The sequence below is a fragment of the Oncorhynchus nerka genome, unplaced genomic scaffold (genome assembly GCF_034236695.1).
Source record: "Oncorhynchus nerka isolate Pitt River unplaced genomic scaffold, Oner_Uvic_2.0 unplaced_scaffold_1435, whole genome shotgun sequence".
NCBI classification, from domain to species: domain Eukaryota; kingdom Metazoa; phylum Chordata; class Actinopteri; order Salmoniformes; family Salmonidae; genus Oncorhynchus; species Oncorhynchus nerka.
In genome coordinates, this window is record NW_027039881.1 from 90,352 (window position 1) to 114,708 (window position 24,357).

Below are 24,357 nucleotides of genomic sequence, written 5' to 3' on the forward strand. Positions count from 1 at the left end.
AAAAGGATCTGTCTACACTCATACTGTCCCTGACCGTAAAGAAAAAAGCAAATTGAACAATAAACTTCGGTGTCTCAACACTGTAACAAACTCCGTCGTTATTCCACAAGATCACCTCAGTCCACTCTGCGCGTAACCGGCTTGGCGCCACACCGAACGTGGACGCGGACAGTTCTGTACGGGGACGCGGACAGTTCTGTACGCGATATTTAAGACACCTGGTGAGCTGTCCTAAGTAGTTAAGAGTTAACAGCAGGTGTCTTGATAATACTATAGAATAATGCAGTGAGTCAGTGGTTCCTGAGCCACATGTAATTGCATTGTAGTAGTTAAAAGAATGTTTTATATTTCTATATGATCAATCCATTAATAATATAGACCAACATGCAACAGTATGTCTTGTGCTTTTGGCAATGATTTATGTATAATAATTATGTATAACAAGTGATACCATGTATGTCTGTGGCGGCAGGTAGCCTTGTGGTTAGAGTGTAGAGGTGGCAGGTAGCCTCATGGTTAGAGTGTAGAGGTGGCAGGTAGCCTTGTGGTTAGAGTGTAGAGGTGGCAGGTCGCCTTGTGGTTAGAGTGTAGAGATGGCAGGTAGCCTTGTGGTTAGAGTGTAGAGGTGGCAGGTAGCCTAGTGGTTAGAGTGTAGAGGTGGCAGGTAGCCTCGTGGTTAGAGTGTTGGGCCAGTAACCGAAAGGTTGCTAGATTGAATCCCTGAGCTGACAAGGTAAAAATCTGCCCCTGAACAAGGCAGTTAACCACTGTTCCTAGGCAGACATTGTAAATAACATCTGCTAACCATGTGTATGTGACCAATAACATCTGCTAACCCTGTGTATGTGACCAATAACATCTGCTAACCCTGTGTATGTGACCAATAACATCTGCTAACCATGTGTATGTGACCAATAACATCTGCTAACCCTGTGTATGTGACCAATAACATCTGCTAACCCTGTGTATGTGACCAATAACATCTGCTAACCATGTGTATGTGACCAATAACATCTGCTAACCATGTGTATGTAACCAAAAACATCTGCTAACCCTGTGTATGTAACCAATAACATCTGCTAACCATGTGTATGTGACCAATAACATCTGCTAACCACGTGTATGTGACATATAACATCTGTTAACCATGTGTATGTGACCAATAACATCTGCTAACCCTGTGTATGTAACCAATAACATCTGCTAATCATGTGTAAGTGACCAATAACATCTGCTAACCCTGTGTAAGTGACCAATAACATCTGCTAACCCTGTGTATGTGACCAATAACATCTGCTAACCCTGTGTATGTGACCAATAACATCTGCTAACCCTGTGTATGTGACCAATAACATCTGCTAACCCTGTGTATGTAACCAATAACATCTGCTAACCCTGTGTATGTGACCAATAACATCTGCTAATCATGTGTATGTCACCAATATCATCTGCTAACCATGTGTATGTGACCAATAACATCTGCTAACCCTGTGTATGTGACCAATAACATCTGCTAATCATGTGTATGTGACCAATAACATCTGCTAACCATGTGTATGTGACCAATAACATCTGCTAACCCTGTGTATGTGACCAATAACATCTGCTAACCATGTGTATGTGACCAATATCATCTGCTAATCCTGTGTATGTGACCAATAACATCTGCTAACCATGTGTATGTAACCAATAACATCTGCTAATCATGTGTATGTGACCAATAACATCTGCTAATCATGTGTATGTAACCAATAACATCTGCTAATCCTGTGTATGTGACCAATAACATCTGCTAACCATGTGTATGTGACCAATAACATCTGCTAATCATGTGTATGTAACCAATAACATCTGCTAATCCTGTGTATGTGACCAATAACATCTGCTAATCCTGTGTATGTGACCAATAACATCTGCTAATCATGTGTATGTAACCAATAACATCTGCTAATCCTGTGTATGTGACCAATAACATCTGCTAATCCTGTGTATGTGACCAATAACATCTGCTAATCCTGTGTATGTGACCAATAACATCTGCTAATCATGTGTATGTAACCAATAACATCTGCTAATCCTGTGTATGTGACCAATAACATCTGCTAACCATGTGTATGTGACCAATAACATCTGCTAATCATGTGTATGTCACCAATTTGATTTATATCTGGGACTACATTTGTTTATGTGTTGGCTTTATGTGTTGTGTTTGTAAACTCCAGCTCAGATGATTGAGCTAAAAACCCTTAAAGTATCTGTCCAGTGTTTACAGGTTTATATGAAATCTGACCTAAAATGTATTAAAATATGAGTGAAATAGTTTTCCTTCTAATAATTGGTAATTAAGTTATTAATTTATCATTTTATTTCACCTTTATTTAACCAGGTTGGCCTATTAAGGACAAGTTTAAATTTACAACTGCGACCTGGCCAAGATAAAGCAAAGCTGTGCGACAAAAACAACAATTTAGAGTTACACATGGGATTAGCAAACGGACAGTCGGTAACACAATAGAAAGGGATTAGCAAACGGACAGTCGGTAACACAATAGAAAGGGATTAGCAAACGGACAGTCGGTAACAATAGAAAGGGATTAGCAAACGGACAGTCGGTAACACAATAGAAAGGGATTAGCAAACGGACAGTCGGTAACACAATAGAAAGGGATTAGCAAACGGACAGTCGGTAACACAATAGAAAGGGATTAGCAAACGGACAGTCGGTAACACAATAGAAAGGGATTAGCAAACGGACAGTCAGTAACAATAGAAATGGATTAGCAAACGGACAGTCGGTAACAATAGAAAGGGATTAGCAAACGGACAGTCGGTAACACAATAGAAAGGGATTAGCAAACGGACAGTCGGTAAAACAATAGAAAGGGATTAGCAAACGGACAGTCAGTAACACAATAGAAATGGATTAGCAAACGGACAGTCAGTAACAATAGAAAGGGATTAGCAAACGGACAGTCGGTAACACAATAGAAAGGGATTAGCAAACGGACAGTCAGTAACACAATAGAAAGGGATTAGCAAACGGACAGTCAGTAACACAATAGAAAGGGATTAGCAAACGGACAGTCGGTAACACAATAGAAAGGGATTAGCAAACGGACTGTAACACAATAGAAAGGGATTAGCAAACGGACAGTCGGTAACACAATAGAAAGGGATTAGCAAACGGACAGTCAGTAACACAATAGAAAGGGATTAGCAAACGGACAGTCAGTAACACAATAGAAAGGGATTAGCAAACGGACAGTCGGTAACACAATAGAAAGGGATTAGCAAACGGACAGTCGGTAACACAATAGAAAGGGATTAGCAAACGGACAGTCGGTAACACAATAGAAAGGGATTAGCAAACGGACAGTCGGTAACACAATAGAAAGGGATTAGAAAACGGACAGTCGGTAACACAATAGAAAGGGATTAGCAAACGGACAGTCGGTAACACAATAGAAAGGGATTAGCAAACGGACAGTCGGTAACACAATAGAAAGGGATTAGCAAACGGACTGTAACACAATAGAAAGGGATTAGCAAACGGACAGTCGGTAACACAATAGAAAGGGATTAGCAAACGGACAGTCAGTAACACAATAGAAAGGGATTAGCAAACGGACAGTCAGTAACACAATAGAAAGGGATTAGCAAACGGACAGTCGGTAACACAATAGAAAGGGATTAGCAAACGGACAGTCAGTAACACAATAGAAAGGGATTAGCAAACGGACAGTCGGTAACACAATAGAAAGGGATTAGAAAACGGACAGTCGGTAACACAATAGAAAGGGATTAGCAAACGGACAGTCGGTAACACAATAGAAAGGGATTAGCAAACGGACAGTCGGTAACAATAGAAAGGGATTAGCAAACGGACAGTCGGTAACAATAGAAAGGGATTAGCAAACGGACAGTCGGTAACAATAGAAAGGGATTAGCAAACGGACAGTCAGTAACATAATAGAAAGGGATTAGCAAACGGACAGTCGGTAACAATTGAAAGGGATTAGCAAACGGACAGTCAGTAACATAATAGCAAGGGATTAGCAAACGGACAGTCGGTAACAATAGAAAGGGATTAGCAAACGGACAGTCAGTAACATAATAGAAAGGGATTAGCAAACGGACAGTCGGTAACAATTGAAAGGGATTAGCAAACGGACAGTCGGTAACACAATAGAAAGGGATTAGCAAACGGACAGTCTTTAACACAATAGAAAGGGATTAGCATACGGACAGTCGGTAACAATAGAAAGGGATTAGCAAACGGACAGTCGGTAACACAATAGAAAGGGATTAGCAAACGGACAGTCGGTAACACAATAGAAAGGGATTAGCAAACGGACAGTCGGTAACACAATAGAAAGGGATTAGCAAACGGACAGTCGGTAACACAATAGAAAGGGATTAGCAAACGGACAGTCGGTAACACAATAGAAAGGGATTAGCAAACGGACAGTAACACAATAGAACAATCTATGTTCAGTGTGTGCAGATGTAGTACGATTAGGGAATTAAGGCAATAGAGAGGTCATAGTGCCATAGTGGTGTTGGCTACGATTAGGGAATTAAGGCAATAGATAGGCCATAGTGCCATAGTGGTGTTGGCTACGATTAGGGAATTAAGGCAATAGATAGGCCATAGTGGTGTTGGCTACGATTAGGGAATTAAGGCAATAGAGAGGCCATAGTGCCATAGTGGTGTTGGCTACGATTAGGGAATTAAGGCAATAGATAGGCCATAGTGCCATAGTGGTGTTGGCTACGATTAGGGAATTAAGGCAATAGAGAGGCCATAGTGCCATAGTGGTGTTGGCTACGATTAGGGAATTATGGCAATAGATAGGCCATAGTGGTGTTGGCTTTGGGGATGACCAGTGAAATATACCTGCTGGAGCGCATGCTACAGGTGGGTGTTGCTATGGTGACCAGTGAGCTAAAATAAGGCGTGGCTTTACCTAGCATAGATTTACAGATGACCGGGAGCCAGTGGGTTTGGCGGCGAATATGTAGCGAGGGCCAGCCAACAACAGCATACAGGTCGCAGTGGTGAGTAGTGTATGGGGCTTTGGTGACAAAACGGATGGCACTGTGATCGACTGCATCCAGTTTGCTGAGTAGAGGGTTGGAGGCTATTTTGTAAATGACAGTCGGTAGGCTAGTCAGTTTTACGAGGGTATGTTTGGCAGCATGAGTGAAGGAGGCTTTGTTGCGAAATAGGAAGCTGATTCTAGATTTAATTTTGGATTGGAGATGCTTAATGTGAGTCTGGAAGGAGAGTTTACAGTCTAACCAGACACCCAGGTATTTGTAGTTGTCCACGTATTCTAAGTCAGAACCGTCCAGAGTAGTGATGCTAGTCGGGTGGGTATCTGTAATTGTCCACGTATTCTAAGTCAGAACCGTCCAGAGTAGTGATGCTAGTCGGGGGGGGGTATCTGTAGTTGTCCACGTATTCTAAGTCAGAACCGTCCAGAGTAGTGATGCTAGTCGGGGGGTATCTGTAGTTGTCCACGTATTCTAAGTCAGAACCGTCCAGAGTAGTGATGCTAGTCGGGTGGGTATCTGTAGTTGTCCACGTATTCTAAGTCAGAACCGTCCAGAGTAGTGATGCTAGTCAGGTGGGCGGGTGCAGGCAGCGATCAGTTGAAGAGCATTCAGTTTTACTTGGGTTTGAGTTAACAGAATACAACCTTTTAAAAGTATGATTTTTACAACCTTGTCTGTTTTGTGCTCTGGGATTTGTAGAACCTGTGTTTAACATTTTGAACACAAACACGCTATTTGTATCAATATCAGGAGTATTTACTCTGTGATTAGAAACCTGGTATATACCAGGAGTATTTACTCTGTGATTAGATACATGGTATATACCAGGAGTATTTACTCTGTGATTAGATACCTGGTATATACTATAGATACCTGGTATAGACCAGGAGTATATACTCTGTGATTGATACCTGGTATATACCAGGAGTATTTACTCTGTGACTCGATACCTGGTATATACCAGGAGTATTTAATCTGTGATTAGATACCTGGTATATACCAGGAGTATTTACTCTGTGGTTAGATACCTGGTATATACCAGGGGTATTTACTCTGTGCCTCGATACCTGGTATATACCAGGAGTATTTACTCTGTGATTAGATACCTGGTATATACCAGGAGTATTTACTCTGTGTTTAGATACCTGGTATATACCAGGAGTATTTACTCTGTGATTAGAAACCTGGTATATACCAGGAGTATTTACTCTGTGTTTAGATACCTGGTATATACTATAGATACCTGGTATAGACCAGGAGTATATACTCTGTGACTAGATACCTGGTATATACCAGGAGTATTTACTCTGTGCCTCGATACCTGGTATATACCAGGAGTATTTACTCTGTGATTAGATACCTGGTATATACCAGGAGTATTTACTCTGTGTTTAGATACCTGGTATATACCAGGAGTATTTACTCTGTGATTAGAAACCTAGTATATACCAGGAGTATTTACTCTATGTTTAGATACCTGGTATATACCAGGAGTATTTACTCTGTGATTAGATACATGGTATATACCAGGAGTATTTACTCTGTGATTAGATACCTGGTATATACTATAGATACCTGGTATAGACCAGGAGTATATACTCTGTGACTAGATACCTGGTATATACCAGGAGTATTTAATCTGTGATTAGATACCTGGTATATACCAGGAGTATTTACTCTGTGATTAGATACCTGGTATATACCAGGAGTATTTACTCTGTGGTTAGATACCTGGTATATACCAGGGGTATTTACTCTGTGCCTCGATACCTGGTATATACCAGGAGTATTTACTCTGTGATTAGATACCTGGTATATACCAGGAGCATTTACTCTGTGTTTAGATACCCGGTTTATACCAGGGGTATTTACTCTGTGCCTCGATACCTGGTATATACCAGGAGTATTTACTCTGTGATGAAGAAATGTCTCCCTTGTTGCATGTAATTGGCATTTGCATGTAATTGCATTTGGTTTTACTAGCGTTTGAGAGCAGTTGGAGGCTACGGAAGGAGTGTTGTATGGCATTGAAGCTCGTTTGGAGGTTAGATAGCACAGTTTCCAAGGAAGGGCTAGAAGTATACAGAATGGTGTCGTCTGCGTAGAGGTGGATCAGGGAATCGCCCGCAGCAAGAGCAACATCATTGATATATACAGAGAAAAGAGTTGGCCCGAGAATTTAACCCTGTGGCACCCCCATAGAGACTGCCAGAGGACCGGACAGCATGCCCTCCGATTTGACACATTGAACTCTGCAAAGTAATTGGTGAACCAGGCAAGGCAGTCATTAGAAAAACCGAGGCTACTGAGTCTGCCGATAAGAATATGGTGATTGATAGAGTCGAAAGCCTTGGCCAAGACGGCTGCACAGTACTGTCTTTAATCGATGGCGGTTATGATATCGTTTAGTACCTTGAGCGTGGTTGAGGTGCACCCGTGACCGGCTCGGAAACCGGATTGCACACGGAGAAGGTATGGTGGGATTCGAGATGGTCAGTGACCTGTTTGTTAACTTGGCTTTCAAGACCTTAGATAGGCAGGGCAGGATGGATATAGGTCTGTAACAGTTTGGGTCCAGGGTGTCTCCCCCTTTGAAGAGGGGGATGACCACGGCAGCTTTCCAATCCTTCGGGATCTCAGACGATACGAAAGAGAGGTTGAAAAGGCTGGTAATAGGGGTTGCGACAATGGCGGTGGATAGTTTCAGAAATAGAGGGTCCAGATTGTCAAGCCCAGCTGATTTGTACGGGTCCAGGTTTGGCAGCTCTTTCAGAACATCTGCTATCTGGATTTGGGTAAAGGAGAAGCTGGGGAGGCTTGGGCGAGTAGCTGCGAGGGTGGCGGAGCTGTTGGCCGGGGTTGGAGTAGCCAGGAGGAAGGCATGGCCAGCCGTTGAGAAATGCTTATTGAAGTTTTCGATTATCATGGATTTATCGGTGGTGACCGTGTTACCTAGCCTCAGTGCAGTGGGCAGCTGGGAGGAGGTGCTCTTGTTCTCCATGGACTTCACAGTGTCCCAGAACTTTTTGAAGTTAGAGCTACAGGATGCAAATTTCTGCTTGAAAAAGCTGGCCTTTGCTTTCCTGACTGACTGCGTGTATTGGTTCCTGACTTCCCTGAACAGTTGCATATCGCGGGGACTATTCGATGCTATTGTAGTCCGCCACAGGATGTTTTTGTGCTGGTCGAGGGCAGTCAGGTCTGGAGTGAACCAAGGGCTGTATCTGTTCTTAGTTCTGCATTTTTTGAACGGAGCATGCTTATCTAAGATGGTGAGGAAGTTACTTTTAAAGAATGACCCGGCATCCTCAACTGACAGGATGAGGTCAATATCCTTCCAGGATACCCGGGCCAGGTCGATAAGAAAGGCCTGCTCGCAGAAGTGTTTTAGGGAGCGTTTGACAGTGATGAGGGGTGGTTGTTTGACCGCGGACCCGTAGCGGATACAGGCAATGAGGAAGTGATCATTGAGATCCTGATTGAAGACAGCGGAGGTGTATTTGGAGAGCCAGTTGGTCAGAATAATGTCTATGAGGGTGCCCATGTTTACAGATTTAGGGTTGTAGCTCGTGGGTTCCTTGATGATTTGTCTGAGATTGAGGGCATCTAGCTTAGATTGTAGGACTGCCGGTGTGTTAAGCATATCCCAGTTTAGGTCACCTAACAGAAACTAGATGGGGGGCGATCAATTCACAAATGGTGTCCAGGGCACAGCTGGGAGCTGAGGGGGGTCGGTAACGGGCGGCAACAGTGAGAGACTTATTTCTGGAGAGATTAATTTTTAAAATTAGAAGTTCGAACTGTTTGGATATGGACCTGGAAAGTATGACATTACTTTGCAGGCTATCTCTGCAGTAGAATGCAACTCCTCCCCCTTTGGCAGTTCTATCTTGACGGAAAATGCTATAGTTGGGTATGGAAATCTCTGAATTTTTTTTGTCCTTCCTAAGCTAGAATTCTGAGGTTTGGTTGAACAGCTGAGTAGGCCGGGAGGTGGGCCTCAGGGATAGCTTCGATACTGGGTTCCAAGGTGGGCACAAGCTAGCTGTGAAGATCAGAAGAAGTGGTCCTGGGATTACAAATCCGGTGTTGTAGTGGAGAGACAGTCCGATACTGGTAGACTGGCGAGTATTATCCAGGCTAAAAACAGGGCTGGTATCTGTGCAGAAGGTAAATGCCGCTAGCAGTGGCTACCAATGACTAAATAGCTTGTAGCTAATTAGCTGGTTAGCTTCTGGTGCTTCTTGAATGTGTTCTAAAATTAAAAATAATAGCGATTCCGTATCACATTGGGTGAGGCAGGTTTACTCCTGAGGTACTGACCAATTGCACCCTCTATAACCACTGTGAGTATTGTTTGACCCTGCTAGTAGTGTATGAACATTTGAACATCTTGAAGAATGATTTGAACTTAATGGCCATGTTCTCTTATAATTTCTCCCCAGTACAGACAGAAGAGGACTGGTCACCCCTCAGAGCCTGGTTCCTCTCTCCCCAGTACAGACAGAAGAGGACTTGTCACCCCTCAGAGCCTGGTTCCTCTCTCCCCAGTACAGACAGAAGAGGACTGGTCACCCCTCAGAGCCTGGTTCCTCTCTAGGTTTCTTCCTAGGTTCGTAACTTTCTAGGGAGTTTTTCTAGCCACCGTGCTTCAACATCCTAACATGATCTCTTCAGCATGAGACGACCGTTACACCCAACGTCGTGTTTCTGCCAATGAGCTTCAAATCAGATCAAATTGTATTTCTCACATGCGCCGAATACAACAGGTGTCCACCTTCCCTTCCCTTCCCTTCACTTTACAGTGAAATGCTGACTGATAAGCTCTTTCCCAACAATGCAGTTAAAATTACGAAAAATGTGCTAAAAAACAATAATGAGACTATAAGTACTGAGTCAATGTGCAGGGTACCAGGTAGTTGAGGTAATAATGAGACTATAAGGAGTACCAGTACTGAGTCAATGTGCAGGGTACCAGGTAGTTGAGGTAATAATGAGACTATAAGGAGTACCAGTACTGAGTCAATGTGCAGGGTACCAGGTAGTTGAGGTAATAATGAGACTATAAGGAGTACCAGTACTGAGTCAATGTGCAGGGTACCAGGTAGTTGAGGTAATAATGAGACTATAAGGAGAACCAGTACTGAGTCAATGTGCAGGGTACCAGGTAGTTGAGGTAATAATGAGACTATAAGGAGTACCAGTACTGAGTCAATGTGCAGGGTACCAGGTAGTTGAGGTAATAATGAGGCTATAAGGAGTACCAGTACTGAGTCAATGTGCAGGGTACCAGGTAGTTGAGGTAATAATGAGGCTATAAGGAGTACCAGTACTGAGTCAATGTGCAGGGTACCAGGTAGTTGAGGTAATAATGAGGCTATAAGGAGTACCAGTACTGAGTCAATGTGCAGGGTACCAGGTAGTTGAGGTAATAATGAGACTATAAGGAGAACCAGTACTGAGTCAATGTGCAGGGTACCAGGTAGTTGAGGTAATAATGAGACTATAAGGAGTACCAGTACTGAGTCAATGTGCAGGGTACCAGGTAGTTGAGGTAATAATGAGACTATAATTGAGGTAATATCCACATGTAGGTAGGTGTAAAAGTGACTACGCAATCTGGATAGAGTTTACATCTCCACATCCAGGGAGCTCACACTCACACACACACACACACACACACACACACACACACACACAGGGAGGGAATGTTGTGTTTGTTTACTATTGTTTTAGGACTATGAAAATGGACAAAAGGATTAGCATATGGATTATGAAAACAACAACAATAAATGGGAAAATGGGAGGAGAAATGACTAGAGACAGTGTTGTTTAACTCACTGACCAGGACCCATGAGTTCTTCTTACCTTTGTTCAGTAGAAAAGTCTCCCTCTCTAAACTCTATCGGATGTTCCATAGACCGGTAACTCTTCATGGACACACAGCTGGGAACAGGGGAGGCTGGTCTCTCCTGCTTGATTGGGCTTCAACACAACAGAGACAAACATTACATCTCTCATCTACTCTGAGTTCAGATTCCAAAACGCTATATGTCACTTTTCAGAAATGTTCGTAAATGAGCTTTTATTGTTTATAGAAATTATGAATGAGATGTTTTTTTCACTATCTAATCATGAGATGTGGTCGTTCAATGACAGCATGTATTTGTTCAATGTCTTTCACTTGATGTTTCATTTCAGAGAGAAAAATAATCATGTTTATTTTGCTAAAAGCTATATATCTGCCTCACTCTCAGAGAAATCAGTAGTTCTGCTAGGTTTTATACAGTAATAATATATATCTGCCTCACTCTCAGATAAATCAGTAGTACTGCTAGGTTTTACACAGTAATAATATATATCTGCCTCACTCTCAGATAAATCAGTAGTACTGCTAGGTTTTACACAGTAATAATATATATCTGCATCACTCTCAGTGAAATCAGTAGTACTGCTAGGTTTTATACAGTAATAATATATATCTGCCTCACTCTCAGAGAAATCAGTAGTACTGCTAGGTTTTATACAGTAATAATATATATCTGCATCACTCTCAGAGAAATCAGTAGTACTGCTAGGTTTTACACAGTAATACTATATATCTGCCTCACTCTCAGAGAAATCAGTAGTACTGCTAGGTTTTACACAGTAATAAATATATATCTGCCTCAATCTCAGAGAGAAATCAGTAGTACTGCAGTAGGTTTTACACAGTAATAATATATATCTGCCTCACTCTCAGAGAAATCAGTAGTACTGCTAGGTTTTACACAGTAATAATATATATCTGCCTCACTCTCAGAGAAATCAGTAGTACTGCTAGGTTTTACACAGTAATAATATATATCTGCCTCACTCTCAGAGAAATCAGTAGTACTGCTAGGTTTTATACAGTAATAATATATATCTGCCTCACTCTCAGAGAAATCAGTAGTACTGCTAGGTTTTATACAGTAATAATATATATCTGCCTCACTCTCAGAGAAATCAGTAGTTCTGCTAGGTTTTACACAGTAATAATATATATATATATCTGCCTCACTCTCAGAGAAATCAGTAGTTCTGCTAGGTTTTACACAGTAATAATATATATCTGCCTCACTCTCAGAGAAATCAGTAGTATCTGCTAGGTTTTACACAGTAATAATATATATCTGCAGTTTTACACAGTAATAATATATTCCTACACTCTCAGAGAAATCAGTAGTTCTGCTAGGTTTTACACAGTAATAATATATATATATATCTGCCTCACTCTCAGAGAAATCAGTAGTTCTGCTAGGTTTTACACAGTAATAATATATATCTGCCTCACTCTCAGAGAAATCAGTAGTTCTGCCAGGTTTTACAGAGTTTCATAAAGAACTGTACAAATGATACATTTGACATCAATATACAACATTTTTTTTAAACCATTATTAAATACAGTAATATAAGATCTGTATTTAAACATTTAGTTTTGAAATCAGCATATGTTTTTATCCAGGGCCTGGGGTAGGGGTACCAGGAACATAATGAGAATATAAGGAGTACCAGTACTGAGTCAATGTGCAGGGTACCAGGTAGTTGAGGTAATAATGAGACTATAAGGAGTACCAGTACTGAGTCAATGTGCAGGGTACCAGGTAGTTGAGGTAATAATGAGACTATAAGGAGTACCAGTACTGAGTCAATGTGCAGGGTACCAGGTAGTTGAGGTAATAATGAGACTATAAGGAGTACCAGTACTGAGTCAATGTGCAGGGTACCAGGTAGTTGAGGTAATAATGAGACTATAAGGAGAACCAGTACTGAGTCAATGTGCAGGGTACCAGGTAGTTGAGGTAATAATGAGACTATAAGGAGTACCAGTACTGAGTCAATGTGCAGGGTACCAGGTAGTTGAGGTAATAATGAGGCTATAAGGAGTACCAGTACTGAGTCAATGTGCAGGGTACCAGGTAGTTGAGGTAATAATGAGGCTATAAGGAGTACCAGTACTGAGTCAATGCGCAGGGTACCAGGTAGTTGAGGTAATAATGAGGCTATAAGGAGTACCAGTACTGAGTCAATGTGCAGGGTACCAGGTAGTTGAGGTAATAATGAGACTATAAGGAGAACCAGTACTGAGTCAATGTGCAGGGTACCAGGTAGTTGAGGTAATAATGAGACTATAAGGAGTACCAGTACTGAGTCAATGTGCAGGGTACCAGGTAGTTGAGGTAATAATGAGACTATAATTGAGGTAATATCCACATGTAGGTAGGTGTAAAAGTGACTACGCAATCTGGATAGAGTTTACATCTCCACATCCAGGGAGCTCACACTCACACACACACACACACACACACACACAGGGAGGGAATGTTGTGTTTGTTTACTATTGTTTTAGGACTATGAAAATGGACAAAAGGATTAGCATATGGATTATGAAAACAACAACAATAAATGGGAAAATGGGAGGAGAAATGACTAGAGACAGTGTTGTTTAACTCACTGACCAGGACCCATGAGTTCTTCTTACCTTTGTTCAGTAGAAAAGTCTCCCTCTCTAAACTCTATCGGATGTTCCATAGACCGGTAACTCTTCATGGACACACAGCTGGGAACAGGGGAGGCTGGTCTCTCCTGCTTGATTGGGCTTCAACACAACAGAGACAAACATTACATCTCTCATCTACTCTGAGTTCAGATTCCAAAACGCTATATGTCACTTTTCAGAAATGTTCGTAAATGAGCTTTTATTGTTTATAGAAATTATGAATGAGATGTTTTTTTCACTATCTAATCATGAGATGTGGTCGTTCAATGACAGCATGTATTTGTTCAATGTCTTTCACTTGATGTTTCATTTCAGAGAGAAAAATAATCATGTTTATTTTGCTAAAAGCTATATATCTGCCTCACTCTCAGAGAAATCAGTAGTTCTGCTAGGTTTTATACAGTAATAATATATATCTGCCTCACTCTCAGATAAATCAGTAGTACTGCTAGGTTTTACACAGTAATAATATATATCTGCCTCACTCTCAGATAAATCAGTAGTACTGCTAGGTTTTACACAGTAATAATATATATCTGCATCACTCTCAGTGAAATCAGTAGTACTGCTAGGTTTTATACAGTAATAATATATATCTGCCTCACTCTCAGAGAAATCAGTAGTACTGCTAGGTTTTATACAGTAATAATATATATCTGCATCACTCTCAGAGAAATCAGTAGTACTGCTAGGTTTTACACAGTAATACTATATATCTGCCTCACTCTCAGAGAAATCAGTAGTACTGCTAGGTTTTACACAGTAATAATATATATATATCTGCCTCAATCTCAGAGAAATCAGTAGTACTGCTAGGTTTTACACAGTAATAATATATATCTGCCTCACTCTCAGAGAAATCAGTAGTACTGCTAGGTTTTACACAGTAATAATATATATCTGCCTCACTCTCAGAGAAATCAGTAGTACTGCTAGGTTTTACACAGTAATAATATATATCTGCCTCACTCTCAGAGAAATCAGTAGTACTGCTAGGTTTTACACAGTAATAATATATATCTGCCTTACTCTCAGAGAAATCAGTAGTACTGCTAGGTTTTACACAGTAATAATATATATCTGCCTCACTCTCAGAGAAATCAGTAGTACTGCTAGGTTTTACACAGTAATAATATATATCTGCCTCACTCTCAGAGAAATCAGTAGTACTGCTAGGTTTTACACAGTAATAATATATATCTGCCTCACTCTCAGAGAAATCAGTAGTACTGCTAGGTTTTACACAGTAATAAATATATCTGCCTCACTCTCAGAGAAATCAGTAGTACTTTGACAGTCAATATATATACCTCACTTTCAGTAGTTCTAAGGTTTTACCAGTAATATATATATCTGCCTCACTCTCAGAGAAATCAGTAGTACTGCTAGGTTTTACACAGTAATAATTTATCTGCCTTTGAAATCAGTAGTACTGCTAGGTTTTACACAGTAATAATATATATCTGCCTCACTCTCAGAGAAATAGTAGTTCTGCCAGGAACATAACTGTACAAATGATACATTTGACATCAATATACAACATTTTTTTAAACCATTATTAAATAATAATATAAGATCTGTACTTTAAACATTTAGGTTTTGAAATAATAATATGTTTTTATCCAGGAGTCAATGTAGGGGTACCAGGAACATAATAATGAGTACCAGTACTAGTCAAGTGAGTACCAGTACTGAGTCAATGTGCAGGGTACCAGGTAGTTGAGGTAATAATGAGACTATAAGGAGTACCAGTACTGAGTCAATGTGCAGGGTACCAGGTAGTTGAGGTGAATCAATGATTTTTAAACCAGGTAGTTGAGGTAATATAAGGAGTACCAGTACTGAGTCAATGTGCAGGGTACCAGGTAGTTGAGGTAATAATGAGACTATAAGGAGTACCAGTACTGAGTCAATGTGCAGGGTACCAGGTAGTTGAGGTAATAATGAGGCTATAAGGAGTACCAGTACTGAGTCAATGTGCAGGGTACCAGGTAGTTGAGGTAATAATGAGGCTATAAGGAGTACCAGTACTGAGTCAATGTGCAGGGTACCAGGTAGTTGAGGTAATAATGAGACTATAAGGAGTACCAGTACTGAGTCAATGAGCAGGGTACCAGGTAGTTGAGGTAGTTGAGGTAATATGTACATGTAGGTCGGGGTAAAAGTGAGTAGGCAATCAGGATAGAGATTACATCTCCTCATCCAGGGAGTACACACACAAACACACACACACACACAGGGGTTGAATGTTGTGTTTGTTTAATATTGTTTTAGGACTATGCAAATGGACAAAAGGATGAGCCTATGGATTATGAAAACAACAACAATAAATGGGAAAATGGGAGGAGAAATGACTAGAGACAGTGTTGTTTAACTCACTGACCAGGACCCATGAGTTCTTCTTACCTTTGTTCGGTAGAAAAGTCTCCCTCTCTAAAGTTTATAAGTCTAAACTAAAAATGAAAAATTCTGCTTTGAACGTTGATTAACTTGTAACCTGAGTATTTCTGTATTTTCAATTTGGCGCTCTGCAATTTGGCACTAGCCTCCCACCTCCCATAAGAAGTTAAAGAGCTTGGTGGGTTTTTTTCATTCTCTAATCAAGGCATGGGATTGTTCAATGACAAACATGCATTTGTTTAAAATCACTTGATGGTTTCATTTCAGAGGGACAAATAATAATGTTTTTTCCCACAAAATGCTATTCATCTGCCTCACTCTCAAATGTGACCAACCGGCTGAATGTTGTCTTATGTGGCAAAACTTGAAATTGTGTTTTTAATTGGATAAAAGTACAGACTCAGTGTTAGAAAACTAAATATCATACACTACAGTTGAGGAACAATGGGAAAGTAATTATGTTTTGAAAGATGATAAACTTTGAGAAAATGTCCTTTGAATGTTTTGGTACCTACTGGAGAGCTCTTCTCTGTCTACAGGGCTGCTACTTTGGCAGATAATGTCACCCATCTAAATAAATAATTTTTAATACATTTAACTCTTTAACTCTATTTAACTGTATGGTGTTTATGGTTTATGTCAGTTTCAATGTTTGTTACACTATAAATGGTTATTTAATGGTTGTAAGTGGTCAAATGAACCAGAACATTTTGTATTTTACAATTCTACTAATTATTCTAATTCTTCTACTAATTCTACTACTTTAGTAAGGAATTACACATTTTTCAGTAGTATTGCAGTTTCTAAAAAGTTCAGCATAATTCCACAAATGACATTAGTTGTCTAATTCCAGTAGATGGCAGCATAAGAACACAAATCACCACGATAGTTTTCTCCCTGGATACACCACCATTTGGCTCTATATTTTCAATAAATATTTAGCAATTCAAAGTTATTAATTCACATACAGATATTGGTGAGGCAGCTGAGAAATAAAGTGTATTTTTCGAATTCCTTAGATCAGTCTCTAACCTGCCCTACCTATCCCATTCCAGTTGCTAGACTTTCACATAGAGGTTTCCAGGTCACACAGTTCAAACTACATTTGAAAAATAAAACACATGTGACTTGTTGATCAAGTGTTCTGCCTTGCAATAATAAATATAATAAAATAACTAATAACAAAATAAAAACAGCAAAATGCTGAGACAGGTTTTGATTAACAAAACAATCACAATGTTATTTAGTACTATAATGGTATTTACTAACATAATATTATTACTAAAACAGTTTCTAAAATAATTAGGGTTAATGTTAATGCTAAAATAGGTCATACGTAGGGTTAAATGCTGATGTAAAAAGGGCTTTATAAATACATTTGATTTGATTGTTAGGTTCAGGGTTTTTAAGGTAAAAAACAGTATGGGTTTATAGGTCTCTTGCTCCTCCCTGTGGCCTTCTGTGGGTACTACATAACTCATTCACGACACCTGCTAGGCTCATAATCTGAGGTAGCATCTGCGTCAGATCTACAAATCAGTGAGCTACACCTGTCCATTTGTTTTCTAACTCAGTGAAACTGTGCAGCTTTCACTCAATCCGATGTCTACGAACGAACATTTCGATGCATATCAAATTACCCAGCAGCCATTTAGAAACAACAAGTAGTCAAAAAAAGTGTTATTTCTACATTTAAAAAATGTATTCTGGCTGTTTAAATCGGCCACGTCTTGAAAAAGAGGACAGGGACATTCGTTTTAGTTAGGTGCTATACTTTATCTGAAAACAAATATGGTTAACCATGACCAGAAAAGGTTTAGCACTGTGGGTCACCACAACGTGTATCCAGGCGAACAGTGATCACGTTCACCAAGTAGCTGTAACCCTGTTAATAATAAGTAACCTGACGTCAGAGTTGAAGCTTAATGCCGGCAGGTGTCATTGATACAATAGTGAAGCTGCCATTGTGACGCAGAACAATGAGCTGGGAATAGAACGTTCAGAAGGTGAGTTGATTCCACGGAGCTCAATAGAACTAATAGGAGCTGGCAGGAAGAAGAATGACCTAAAATAAGGCCTGCTTTTTAGCGATTACTATATAACATAACGTAATGTTATGAAACTGGGCTCCATGGCGGATGCAATGAACTAGTTATCAGAAAAAAACGGTGTTGTAAATGTCATGTTTCCAGCCTACTTGAGGTGCACCGAAAATAATATTCAAAAGTTTGGTCCTTGGACACAGAGGGGTTAAACACTAAAGTTACCGTCCATCTAGTGAAGAGAGGAGGGGTTAAACACTAAAGTTACTGTCCATCTAGTGTAGAGAGGAGGGGTTAAACACTAAAGTTACAGTCCATCTAGTGAAGAGAGGAGGGGTTAAACACTAAAGTTACTGTCCATCTAGTGAAGAGAGGAGGGGTTAAACACTAAAGTTACCGTCCATCTAGTGAAGAGAGGAGGGGTTAAACACTAAAGTTACTGTCCATCTAGTGTAGAGAGGAGGGGTTAAACACTAAAGTTACTGTCCATCTAGTGAAGAGAGGAGGGGTTAAACACTAAAGTTACCATCCATCTAGTGAAGAGAGGAGGGGTTAAACACTAAAGTTACCGTCCATCTAGTGAAGAGAGGAGGGTTTAAACACTAAAGTTACCATCCATCTAGTGTAGAGAGGAGGGGTTAAACACTAAAGTCCATCTAGTGAAGAGAGGAGGGGTTAAACACTAAAGTTACCGTCCATCTAGTGAAGAGAGGAGGGGTTAAACACTAAAGTCCATCTAGTGTAGAGAGGAGGGGTTAAACACTAAAGTCCATCTAGTGAAGAGAGGAGGGGTTAAACACTAAAGTTACCGTCCATCTAGTGTAGAGAGGAGGGGTTAAACACTAAAGTTACCATCCATCTAGTGAAGAGAGGAGGGGTTAAACACTAAAGTTACCGTCCATCTAGTGAAGAGAGGAGGGGTTAAACACTAAAGTTACCGTCCATCTAGTGAAGAGAGGAGGGGTTAAACACTAAAGTTACTGTCCATCTAGTGAAGAGAGGAGGGGTTAAACACTAAAGTCCATCTAGTGAAGAGAGGAGTGGTTAAACACTAAAGTTACCGTCCATCTAGTGAAGAGAGGAGGGGTTAAACACTAAAGTTACCGTCCATCTAGTGAAGAGAGGAGGGGTTAAACACTAAAGTTACCGTCCATCTAGTGAAGAGAGGAGGGGTTAAACACTAAAGTTACCGTCCATCTAGTGAAGAGAGGAGGGGTTAAACACTAAAGTTACCGTCCATCTAGTGAAGAGAGGAGGGGTTAAACACTAAAGTCCATCTAGTGAAGAGAGGAGGGGTTAAACACTAAAGTTACCGTCCATCTAGTGAAGAGAGGAGGGGTTAAACACTAAAGTTACCGTCCATCTAGTGAAGAGAGGAGGGGTTAAACACTAAAGTTACCGTCCATCTAGTGAAGAGAGGAGGGGTTAAACACTAAAGTCCATCTAGTGAAGAGAGGAGGGTTAAACACTAAAGTTACCGTCCATCTAGTGAAGAGAGGAGGGGTTAAACACTAAAGTTACCGTCCATCTAGTGAAGAGAGGAGGGGTTAAACACTAAAGTCCATCTAGTGAAGAGAGGAGGGGTTAAACACTAAAGTCCATCTAGTGAAGAGAGGAGGGGTTAAACACTAAAGTTACCGTCCATCTAGTGAAGAGAGGAGGGGTTAAACACTAAAGTTACTGTCCATCTAGTGAAGAGAGGAGGGGTTAAACACTAAAGTTACTGTCCATCTAGTGTAGAGAGGAGGGGTTAAACACTAAAGTTACCGTCCATCTAGTGAAGAGAGGAGGGGTTAAACACTAAAGTTACCGTCCATCTAGTGAAGAGAGGAGGGGTTAACACTAAAGTTACCGTCCATCTAGTGAAGAGAGGAGGGGTTAAACACTAAAGTTACCGTCCATCTAGTGAAGAGAGGAGGGGTTAAACACTAAAGTTACCGTCCATCTAGTGAAGAGAGGAGGGGTTAAACACTAAAGTTACCGTCCATCTAGTGAAGAGAGGAGGGGTTAAACACTAAAGTTACCGTCCATCTAGTGAAGAGAGGAGGGGTTAAGAACGGAGCAGAAGAGACATGTTTGTTGTTTGCTGTAACTAATGGTCAACGTTGTATTGTAATGTAGGTATTGTAATGCCAGAGTTGACGTGGACCATCGTTCAAACAAAGAGATGCCTCCCTGACCACCAGTGTGTTTGGATATGATGAAGATCAATTCAGTGAAGAAGAACCTCTAGAGTTCTGACCAAAGAGCCCTATAAAGGGTTAAATATATACTGTATACTCAGACAGGCTAACCTCCTATAAAGGGTTAAATATATACTGTATACTCAGACAGGCTAACCTCCTATAAAGGGTTCTATATATACTGTATACTCAGACAGGCTAACCTCCTATAAAGGGTTAAATATATACTGTATACTCAGACAGGCTAACCTCCTATAAAGGGTTAAATATATACTGTATACTCAGACAGGCTAACCTCCTATAAAGGGTTCTATATATACTGTATACTCAGACAGGATAACCTCCTATAAAGGGTTCTATATATATTCTATATATACTGTATACTAAGACACTTCCTAACCTCCTATAAAGGGTTCTATATATATTCTATATATACTGTATACTCAGACACTTCCTAACCTCCTATAAAGGGTTCTATATATATTCTATATATACTGTATACTCAGACACTTCCTTACCTCCTATAAAGGGTTCTATATATATTCTATATATACTGTATACTCAGACACTTCCTAACCTCCTATAAAGGGTTCTATATATATTCTATATATACTGTATACTCAGACACTTCCTTACCTCCTATAAAGGGTTCTATATATATTCTATATATACTGTATAGTCAGACACTTCCTTACCTCCTATAAAGGGTTCTATATATATTCTATATATACTGTATAGTCAGACACTTTGTCACGCCTTGGTCTTAGTATTTTGTGTTTTCTTTATTTATTTGGTCAGGCCAGGGTGTGGCATGGGTTTGTGTATGGTGTGTATGTATCGGGATTGTGGCTGAGTAGGGTTGTCTAGGAAAGTCTATGGTTGCCTGAGGAGGTTCTTAATCAGAGGCAGGTGATTATCGTTGTCTCTGATTGGGAACCATATTTAGGCAGCCATATTCTTTGAGTGTTTTGTGGGTGATTGTTCCTGTCTTTGTGTTTGCATCAGATAGGGCTGTTTCGGTTTTCACATTTCATTATTTTCTATTTTCTTCATGTATAGTTTTTTCCTTCATTAAAATATCATGAATCATCATCACGCTGCATTTTGGTCCGACTCTCCTTCTCCACAAGAGAACCGTTACACACTTCCTAACCTCCTATAAAGGGTTCTATATATATTCTATATATACTGTATACTCAGACACTTCCTAACCTCCTATAAAGGGTTCTATATATATTCTATATATACTGTATACTCAGACACTTCCTAACCTCCTATAAAGGGTTCTATATATATTCTATATATACTGTATACTCAGACACTTCCTAACCTCCTATAAAGGGTTCTATATAGAACTTTAGTGGTTCTGTATATTGTAGGAAGATTAAACCCTTTTTGGTTTCAACAGGAGTGAAGAGTGTGTTGATATAACGGATATATTGTCAGAATTCAGCTTGTAACAAACGATCAGAATAAACACTATAAAGTTATGCTGCCAACATATTAGATCATAATTAAGAGGCTAAATGATTGTGTCATGCAAAAATTTTAGAGAGGTGTGCGTGTGTGTGTGTGTGTGTGTGTGTGTGTGTGTGCTGGTGAGACAACCACATATCACAGTCTAAAATACAAGATACAAACATTCCATTCCAGCTAAATAGCTTTTTGAAAAACAAAAATTCATACACAAAAAACTATGAATTAAAATCTTTTAACAACAATATTTTACAGACAAGGTTCCCCTGAGCAATACTGTCTGATAAATAACACATGTGAAAAAATTGTGGAAACACGTTTTTAGAAACAAACAACATTGTAATCTCACCTCTTAGCTTTGGTGTCATGTTCCCCAGAGAGTCTCATTTTAGAGGCAGGGCCCCCCTTCTCTCTCTCCCCAGAGAGACTCATTTTAGAGAACTGTCCCCTAAACAGAGATCCAACATGTTGGTTGTGGTTAACACAGTGACAACTAAACAGAGATCCAACATGTTGGTTGTGGTTAACACAGTGACAACTAACCAGAGATCCAACATGTTGGTTGTGGTTAACACAGTGACAACTATCCATAATAATAATAATAATAATAATAATAATAATAATAATAATAATAACAATATAATATATAATAATATTACCAATATAAACATAGTAATATTATTAATAATAATAATGTCTCACTTTCTCTTTTAATAATTTCTCTCATTCTAGTGTGTTGCTTTGTTCAACAGGTATGATATTATTATGCTGTTACTGAATTCAGTTCATAATATTAATGTTAAGAAAAGTCTGTTCAGTGGTTTCATACCAAATTACACAGGAAGCAGGAGCTCATTGTAATTTAGAAAACAACAAATGTTCTGATATTCTGAAAGACGACTTACAATTTATACATGAAAAATATACAAATTGTAAAATAACCTCAATATACGATGTATGAACAACATGTTATTGAATGTGACTTGACTACACCCAGTTAGCTATATGAACAACATGTTATTGAATGTGACTTGACTACACCCAGTTAGCTATATGAACAACATGTTATTGAATGTGACTTGACTACACCCAGTTAGCTATATGAACAACATGTTATTGAATGTGACTTGACTACACCCAGTTAGCTATATGAACAACATGTTATTGAATGTGACTTGACTACACCCAGTTAGCGCCATTTTGTATGATTGAACTGTCACGTAGCTGTCCCAGGTGAAATGGACTGTTACATCTGAGTGTTTTACTGTCATTCACTATACTAAAATAACACCAGACATTGAATTTCTCTACACACTTTACAATAATCCCTGGGAAGATTCTTACCTTGTAGCCTGAATTCACAACCAGAACATGTCAAGTCATTGAGATATTTTCCGTTGCGCTGAGGGAGCACCTTCCTGATGACAAGTGTCTCTGTATCTATGTTCTAGGTTCAGTTGATCTTTGGATGTAATAATATCTGGTCAAAGTCTAGTGACACAACACCATAGTATATCATAACCATAACAGCAGTTGGCCAGTAAAGGCCATGGAATACTATAAAACAGGGTTCGTCAACTAGGTTTGGCTTCGGGACAATTGTTTTCTGAGTTAAAGTCGGTGGGTCAGAACATAATGAACATATAATATTTGCACAGTGAAAAGGTCTACACTACAAATTTAACGACATGTTTAATATATTTGATTAGTACACAATACATTCATTCATTTCATTGACAAAATATAATTTTGATCAGATTTAGTTTATAAAATCACCAATATCTCTATTAAATTATAAGGTTTTGTTTATTTCTCTGTGTGTTGATTGGTGGGTAAAAACAGGTCTATCAAATCAAATCAAATTCATTTATATAGCCCTTCGTACATCAGCTGATATCTCAAAGTGCTGTACAGAAACCCAGCCTAAAACCCCAAACAGCAAACAATGCAGGTGTAAAAGCACGGTGGCTAGGAAAAACTCAAAAAAACTGGTTAAATCACTGCTGTGGCTATAACATAACGTGCGTTTTCATCGGAAAGCGCAGGAAAAACTGATCACTGAAAATGGAAAAATATATTGCTGCGCGACTTGAACCCATTGATAAAGGTGAACCACAATTAATGAGGCTGAGGTTGCAGTACCTACAGCTTCCACACGGTGTCTAGAGTCTTGTCATTTGCCTACGATTTGTTTCTTGGTCAAACACATGCAAGGTAGCGCAGTTCTTCAGGTCTAGGACCGGATATTTTGTTGAGTTTCTAGCCGGACATTTTTCCAGACGGACAGCTATAGAATATACTTCGTCTTGTGATTAATTTGATCGCTTATTAACGTTTACTAATACCTAAAGTTGCATTACAAAAGTATTTGAAGTGTTTTGTGAAAGTTTATCGCCTACTTTTGAATTTTAAAAAATGACGTTACGTTATGAAACGCTGTTTTTTTCCTTGATCACACAGTCTACATATAACGATATCTAGGCTATATATGGACCGATTTAATCGAAAAAAGACCCAATAGTGATTATGGGACATCTAGGAGTGCCAACAAAGAAGATGGTCAAAGGTAATGAATGTTTCTATTTTATTGTGCGGTTTGTGTAGCGGCGAATATGCTAATTATTTTGTTTACGTCCCCTGCGGGTCTTTTGTGGTGTTACATATGCTATCAGATAAT

General features: G+C 39.6%; 1 protein-coding gene across 1 annotated transcript in view; it reads right to left on the reverse strand.

Moving 5' to 3' along the window:
• Positions 1–23,334, reverse strand: part of LOC135568685 (NACHT, LRR and PYD domains-containing protein 12-like) — a gene marked incomplete at its 3' end in the record, with an annotated part of 91,201 nt that extends 67,867 nt beyond the window's left edge. Inside the window, exons 1-4 of the mRNA XM_065015439.1 lie at positions 23,025–23,334; positions 22,030–22,128; positions 13,562–13,678; positions 10,927–11,043 (exon numbers count right to left, since the gene is read on the reverse strand). Coding sequence (XP_064871511.1) covers positions 10,927–11,043; positions 13,562–13,678; positions 22,030–22,112 — 317 coding nt within the window. The remainder of the gene's footprint in view (positions 1–10,926; positions 11,044–13,561; positions 13,679–22,029; positions 22,129–23,024) is intronic.
• Positions 23,335–24,357: the final 1,023 nt, after the last annotated feature.